The sequence below is a fragment of the Sinocyclocheilus anshuiensis genome, unplaced genomic scaffold (assembly GCF_001515605.1).
Source record: "Sinocyclocheilus anshuiensis isolate Anshui unplaced genomic scaffold, SAMN03320099.WGS_v1.1 scaffold21, whole genome shotgun sequence".
Taxonomy (NCBI): Eukaryota; Metazoa; Chordata; class Actinopteri; order Cypriniformes; family Cyprinidae; genus Sinocyclocheilus; species Sinocyclocheilus anshuiensis.
This window is the reverse complement of record NW_015536472.1, coordinates 778,469-786,768: the sequence shown is the minus strand read 5'-3', so window position 1 is coordinate 786,768 and position 8,300 is coordinate 778,469. Positions and strand designations below refer to the sequence as shown.

The following is an 8,300-nucleotide window of genomic DNA, read 5'->3' as shown; positions in this document are numbered from 1 at the left end:
TATTTGGTGGGGGGGGATTAAATGTCCCAAAACTACAGTTAAGAGAACTTGCATTTTTATATATAAAAAAAAAAAGTACAAAAATGAAAAAATAATAATAATAATAATGTCCCCAAACTAATAAAAAAAAAAAAGATTAAAAAAAAAAAAAAGATTAAAGATAAGGAAACTTCTTTTTTTTTTGTTAAAAATATATGCAAAATAATAAAATAAATAAATAAAGTCCTCAAACTACATCTAAGAAAACTTGGATTTTTATACTTTAAAAATAAATACAAAATTAAAACGCAGGAGTGAGCTTTATGAATGGGTGTGTTTCAGTTCGAGGGCTGCTCTAAGGCGTACTCGCGTCTGGAGAATCTGAAAACACACCTGCGCTCACACACCGGAGAGAAACCCTACATGTGTGAGCACGAGGGCTGCAACAAGGCCTTCTCCAACGCCTCGGACCGAGCCAAACACCAGAACCGCACACACTCCAATGAGGTAAACACACACACCTCCATCCGGCCACAACATTCACACAATTCATCTACTTACATTGTTGTCATTCAAACATGACTCAAATATGAACATATTCAGGTCATATTTAAATCCAAAATAAAAAAAGGATGTATACACCTTACTCAAAATCCAAAAATTTAAATATTTATGTATAATAGGACCTTTAAGATGTTTTGCACATTATTTTCTTTTTTACTTTTGAGTAATTTATTGTTTTACAACTAATCTAAATACTGCACTACATTATTTAACTTTAATAAACATAAATTGTTGACTTGTTAATTGAAAATAAATAGAACAGCAGTACAACAAATATTTAAAATAATAAATAATATAAATAAAGAAAATAATATTTTAATATTATTGCATTGATATTTTCTTTTTTATATAATTTACCATATTACAAAAATACTGTAATACATTTTTTTTGTAATAAGTAATATAAATATAGAAAATAATATTTTAATATTTGTGCATTGTTTTTTTTTAATTCATCAGATTTTTTCATAATTTACTGTATTACAGCTAATCAAAATACTGTAATACGTTTTTTATTTAATTAAGCATAAATTGTTAATTGAAAATAAATAAAACAATAATACAATAAATGCTACCGTGATGTATAAATATTTAATTTAGTGAAGTAATAAGTAATATAAATACAGAAAATAATGTTTAAATGTTTTTGCATTATTTAATTTTTTACATCTGATTTTTTCATAATTTACTGTATTGCAGCCAATCAAAATACTGTAATACATTTTTTATTTAAATAAGCATACATTTTTAATTGAAAATAAATAAAACAGCAATACAACATATGTTAACATGATGCATAAATATTCAATTTAGTGAAGTAAAAAGTAATATAAATATAGAAAATAATGTTTTTGCATTAAAATTTTGTTTTTTACTTCTGATTTTTCAAAATTCTGTAATAAATTTTTTTATTTAAATAATTAATTGAAATAAATAAAACAGCAGTACAACAAATGCTATCATGATGTGTAAATATTTAATAAAGCAAATTAATAAATAATATTTGATTAGTTTTGCATTACAGTAATGAGAATGAGATTTTATAGTAATTTTATTGTGGTAATTAGAATTAGGTAGGTGAATCATGAAACTAATATCAAAATGCAAACCCTCTTAATGGTCCTAGAAGCTTTATTTTCTTTAAATGTAATTTATTTTTTAATATTGGGGTGACCTAGACTTTATCTTGGCAAATTATGTGACATTTAAGCTGCTCTTTTACATACAATGAAAGTGGATGGTGACCATGAGCATTACCTCGAAAAGCTTAAGTTAAAACTTAAGTCAGTTTGTTCGCCACAAAGCGCTGTCAATCAATGAGGGTGAGCAGCTTGTGACAAAACATTCATTTCTGGGTGAACTATTCCTATAAACTTTGAGCGAAGACGTGGGTCGACTCCATTAGATCAGTTAATGTCATCCAATGCGGGAGTTTCGGGCGTGTGCCGCCCCTCTAGTCGTTCTTTAGAGGACGGATCAGATAATCTACTTCACTGTGGCATTAAGGATCTGCTAACTGCCTAATGCTATGTAAATGTGCCATTTTCAGCATATGCTAACAAATTTAGGCTAAAATTAGATTTGTTTACGCATTCCCTCATCATGTGTAGTGATTGCTCCTGGACGCCCAACGCTGTCCCATTAACCGGCAACACGAGCAAGTGTGTGCAATGTGTGTGTGTGAATAATGAGCTGTGAAGCTAATGAGTACGGCAACCCACAAAACATTAGTGAGAATCAAGTACGTCCCCAACGGAGAAACAGACCACCTGCAGACCGTGCATAGAAAATGAAACCTGGCTCCATTTCCATTCTCGGTTGATCCATCACGAGCTAAAGGAGGGAGAAAGATCATTTCGTCTCAACTTTATTAGTAAACAGCCATGCATCACGAACGCTTAGCATTCGCACAATCAGTATGTCAGCGCACGCATCGTAATTTATTCCTCTAATTGTGTATTCATCTACCGATCCATTTGAAGATAATCTGACTTAACAGGAAGAGATAAAACACTAATTCAAAGTCGTACATTTGACTGTTAGAGGGTCGTGTGAAACCGAGTGATATTTATCTCCGCAGAAACCCTACGTGTGTAAGATCCCGGGCTGCACGAAGCGCTACACCGATCCCAGCTCGCTCCGGAAACACGTCAAAACCGTCCACGGCCCCGAAGCTCACGTCACCAAGAAACAACGTGGCGACCTTCCATCCCGACCTCATCCGCCCAAAGAAAATGGAGAGAACGAAGCGGGAACCAAGCTGTTGGGCCGAACGGCGGAGGAGAAACTCGAAGCCAACAGCACGACTCGAGGAGTCGAGGACTATCTGCAGGTCAAGTCTATAAAGACAGAGAACTCTATGGTAAGATCTAGTGTGAACAAGGCCTAAAACAAACTCTACTGGCCCAAAAAACGATTGTGTTTGATCTTTATGGATGCATAATGTATGTAATTTGAATAACAAGAGCTGTTTTTTTGCATGCCTGTAATCTGTACTCTCAAATATATTATTCATTGCTGATTAAATATACATTAAAATTTTGTCGATCAGAGGTTATGCTAATCCAGACATACTAACAAAGCATGCTGCAGAGATCTGTCCATCTTTAACCGCTCTCTCTACATGTGCTTCCTGCTATCTCTTTCCTGTTTCTCTCCCAAACACTTTCCGTAAGGACAGACGTTATTGAGGTGAGCGCAGATCCCGTTCTAATGTCTTTAGTTGGTTTCCACAGTTATTTTTATTGGGCAGTTGGCAAATGACAGGTTTTTTGCAACATCAAAGTATATTTGTGTAAAGGAAATATGAAAGTAATTGCACATAAATTGCAAATGTATCTTCCTCTTTTCAAACTAACAATATTGTAAACCGTTTAGTTTCTGTTTAGCTTCTGTTGGGGTCCTTGATTTTCAAGGAGATTGTCCATTTAGAAATTAATTTTTTGAGTCACTCAACAAGACGCTAATTGGGTAATTCATGACCAGTGCATTTTTTTTAAATGGTCCCCAACTTGCCAGCATATTTAAATTGAATTTCTATCCACATTTTTTAATTTTGATGTTTCTGTATATGTCAGCTGCCCATTTACAGTATGCATGGTAAATGTCTCATACAGGATTCTCTCTTTTTTATGTTTAATCTTTTCTTTTCTTTTTTTCTGTGGTGTTATATCATGAAAACCTCACACACAGAGCTATAAAATCAAATTTAGGATACAGTATGATAGTACACCTCTTCCATTCTAAGACATTTGGGTGTTGAATTCATCACTGCATCAAAGAATTTGGACCCCATGATCTGTTGGTGCACAATCTAATTTCCCATGGGCTTCCACCCCAACAATCCAGCCCTATCCCCCCACCATCCAGAGATCTAACGCTCCAGCCCGCTACTCAAGGATAAAAGCCATTAGTGGATTAATATTATATCAGTGGGACTGTTTTTGTGTCCTGAACAAATAGTGCCAGTGATCAAGCTGTGATCAAGAACGGCTCCCCCATTCACGTGGGGACAGAATACATTTGCTTCTTTTAAGGGATGCACTGTCAAGTTACGTGCCTACCTTATTTATGTCGAGAGCTTTCCCCTTTGTGTATTCATGCCAGCCCGCATGCATAATGCACAAAGAGGTTGCCATAGGAAATAACGATTTGTAAGGCACTTAACCTAGCTTTGAGAAGATCGTGAGGGGGATGAAAAAGGCGTGGGATGTGTCTTGACGAAGGGTGTTTTCCCAAACCTCGACTCAGTATGCTCATTATTTTCAATTTACACTTGGGAAAGTGATTGAAAGGGTCGTGTGTTTGCATGTTGCTGTGTCTGCATTCTGTTCCTTTCAGGCCATTCTCTCCGTTGAGCTTCTTGGGTAATCAAACTTTCTATCTGTCACCCTCAGATGTATCAGTCCAGCCCTGGTGGTCAGTCATCATGTAGCAGCGAGCCATCACCACTTGGCAGTGCCTCCCACCATGACGGTGGAATAGAGCTGACGGGACTCAGCGGGGGCAGTATGGGAGATCTGAGCGCTCTGGACGACGCGCCCCTTGTGGATTCTACCGTCTCCACAGGAATGTTGGGCCTTCATCTTAGGAAGAACGCTAGCCCTGCTTACAGACTCACGCACCTGAAGCAAGAAAAGCTGAAGTCGGTGAGGGACTCGTGCTCCTGGGCAAACCCAACTCCTCCTGCCCCCTGCACCAAGCTGCCACCCATCAATACCGGTGAGTAAACTAACCAAAATGAAAACTATGACATGTCCACCACTGATGCATCCCCTAAATCCAGTTTTTATTTCTCTAAATTCAGCTGCTCTCTGTTGCAGGTTCTTTATTGGAAGGTTCTGGCGGTCTGATTGATCCAGGGCTTTTCATCTCCAGCCCACGCCTGGGTGACCTTTGTCCCGGGGAGACGACAGTTCTGAGTCAGCTGGTGGAGCGCCGTGACAGCCTAGCCAGCACCATGAGCTCGGCTTACACCCTCAGCCGTCGTTCATCTGGAATCTCGCCTTGCTATTCCAGTCGTCGGTCCAGCCAGACATCGCAACCTGGCGGCCGTCTTAACAACATCAGCTCTGCCGACTCCTACGACCCCATTTCCACCGATTTGTCTAGAAGGTCCAGCGAGGCCAGCCAATGTGGAGGACTCCCCAGTCTACTCAGTCTGACTCCTGCCCAACACTACAGACTCAAAGCAAAGTATGCTGCTGCCACAGGAGGCGCTCCACCCACCCCTCTTCCTAATATGGACTGCATGAGTCTGAGGACTCGGATGGCCCTGTTAGGGGATTCCCATGAAATGGCCACGCTCCCTATCCATCCCCATTCAGTTCCCAGAAGGTGTAGTGACACCAGCTATGCTAAATGTAGCATCTTGCTCCATGAGGTGACCGGAAACATCACTCGAAGAGCGAGTGACCCAGTTAGAAGAGTAGGTGCAGAGCAGCATTCCCTCCAGCAACGTTACAACAGCTTGTCCTATCAGTCGTTACACCCTCCTGCATCCAGTCGACACTTTTCGCAAATCAACAGCCTGTCCGAGGGTAATGTAAACCGCCACCCATATTCACCCCGACCTCCTAGCATTTCTGAGAACGTGGCGATGGAAACCATGGTGAGTGACATGGACAATGGTCTTGATAATGCAGTGATGTTGCCTGATGATGTCATTCAGTACCTTACATCTCAAAATAGAGATTCTGTCCAACATGCAGGGACCGCGTACCGCCACCACCCTGGACAGAGCATCCACAGCTTTGGCTTCCCGCAGCAGTCCCATTACCAGAGACGCCTAGCCTTGGTGGAGGGCAACTTGAATGCTGTAACACGACAAACTGCAGCTCCGAGCTCCCAGCAGATGTTTCCAGGTTCCCCCAGTGACACTAAGAGCCAGATGCCGGTGCAGTGGAATGAGGTCAGTTCAGGGACAGTCGATTCATCTCACGGCCAAACCAAGCAAGGATCAGGGCGGGGAAACCTCACCGCACTCCAACAAAAACAAAACCTCAGCCCTTTTCAGAACGTCAACTCCAACCAACAAGTTGGGCTGATGAGTCACAACCTCGCTCATGCTGCCCAGCAGAATCACGTGCAACGGATTAGCGAGTTTAATTCCCAGAGGATCAACCAGAAGCAACCACTACGCCCAGCTAACACAGAGCAGGCAAACTTTCTGCATGGTTACCATCAGAGTTCTGCTTCAAATGACATCAGTGTAGATTTGCTGAGTCCGTCTGTTAAAACGCTGACGGCTCAGCCTGGCAACGTCCAGAATAACAGGGTACGAGCTAGTCAAAGCAACGCCACTTTTCCAAATAATCAGGGAAATTATTCCCAGATGAACATCAACCAGCAAGGTTATGGCATTCCGGCCCAGAATCCCACGCTGAATGGAAACCACGGACTGCTACAGCCAAGGCCGCCCACAGAACCCAAACCCTACAGCCGGCAGCTCTCGGGGCCAACGACAACTGCAGCACAGCAACTTGGTTACCCACAATCCAACTTTAGCCCTGCATATGACGCCTCCGAGGCCAGTTCCAAAAAATCAGCTGATGTGGGTGTCAACAGTACAAATACCAACAGCATGTTCTACACTGGGAAGATTCACTTGTTCGATTCCAGTAGTCTGGGAATGGCGGATGCAGACAGCGCAGCAATGGCCGCCGTGGGCTCCCCTGAAACAAATCAGGTCTCCAGCACAGTGGATTCAAACGGAGCAGAGCATCCGCAGATCGACTTCGATGCCATGCTGGATGATGGCGATCACTCCAGCCTCATGTCCGGAACTTTAAGCCCCACCCTCCTCCGCAGCCTATCCCAGAATTCCTCCCGTCTCACCACGCCCAGGAACTCAGTGACGTTGCCCCCAGTACCAGCGGGAATTGGCAACATGGCCATCGGAGACATGAGCTCCATGCTGACTGCGCTAGCAGAGGAGAGCAAGTTCCTCAATATGATGTCATAGGAAAAACAGGAAGTACAAGCACAAGATTTAAAGAGACTTTTAAGGTGTATGACTTTGAACAAGGACGTAATATTGCGTAAACATTTTTACATACTTTTTAAAAGTGTATTATTATGTATAGTATTAGTTGAAACTTTGGTAGCATCTTTTTGTTTTGTTCAAGAAGCCATACTTTGCCTTAGACCAGTGTATGTACAGCACAAATGAACAGACAGAGAATTTGATAAGCGACAGTCCTGTATTTTTATACGACTTCTGAATTGACGACATGAACACAGGAACAAGTGCCTCGCTGTGCACGAGCATATGCAGGAATTACATTACTCTAGCGGAACGGGACTGTATTTTTTCTGTCCTCTTCAATGGATATCAAGAGGTTTTGTATATTCTGTAAATTAAATGTAATATTATGCTTCCTATCCTTGTTTTTACTAGACAGGAGAGAGGTTCCAAATGAATATGCAGATCAAATATTATGAAATGTAAAACTTGACACTTGAAAGTGTGGTTCAGAATCAGAAATCACTCATTTTGTTTTGATTTACTGAAGACCTGATTGGAATCGCAGGAACATAACAGTGCTTTAAAGAGATTGCGACCCTCGAGTCTGAACCGAACTCTCTGAGCGAACTGCACAACTGATTATATTGGACTGTTGAACTCAATATACAGAAATATGTTTAAACTGTCCTGTTGTGCATAGATTCCTTTTACAAGGCTGGATCATGTAGATATCTTTTGTACATTTTTAATGAAATACAATGTTGTTTTTCTACTACAGTGTTGTTTGCTTCTTCATTCTAGATGCAGGGCATTTGTGAAGAACATTCTACTAAGAGTTTAATGCCTTTAGTTTAGTTGCATTGCATTCAGTGTACTTTCCCTGGGAATCATGACCTTACCATTGTTAGCACCATGCATGAGCTACAGGAATTGAGTTTTTGGACCTTCCTAGTTCTTGTGATGACAGTGCTTGTGTTGATGGATGTAGAAAATAAATGCAATCTGCTCTTATCATGTGCTGGTAATGCATTTCTCTTACATGTCGGCCACTTGAAAACAAGTCGGGCAACAGTCCAAGGCAGTCACGTGACTTTAGAAATAGGTTTTTCATTTTGTTTGAGAGCGGGCTGCTTTAAGAGAACTGAACGCACGTCCTGTGCATACTGAGCTGGTTCTGGAGTAAATCGCCATGTTTTCTCAAATGAACAGTGGCAGACTGACCTCAGAGGAGCGGCTGCCTAAACCACATAAAACACACACTTGAAGAAGGAAACGGTCCAGGGACGAGGTC

The 8,300-nt window shown here is 41.1% G+C and overlaps 1 protein-coding gene across 1 annotated transcript in view; it reads left to right on the top strand.

Annotated features, from left to right (window-relative positions):
- LOC107701691 (zinc finger protein GLI2-like) overlaps positions 1–7,382 on the top strand; it is a 105,444-nt gene extending 98,062 nt beyond the window's left edge. Inside the window, exons 12-15 of the mRNA XM_016503794.1 lie at positions 322–486; positions 2,624–2,905; positions 4,440–4,764; positions 4,866–7,382. Coding sequence (XP_016359280.1) covers positions 322–486; positions 2,624–2,905; positions 4,440–4,764; positions 4,866–7,006 — 2,913 coding nt within the window. The 3' untranslated portion in view covers positions 7,007–7,382. The remainder of the gene's footprint in view (positions 1–321; positions 487–2,623; positions 2,906–4,439; positions 4,765–4,865) is intronic.
- Positions 7,383–8,300: the final 918 nt, after the last annotated feature.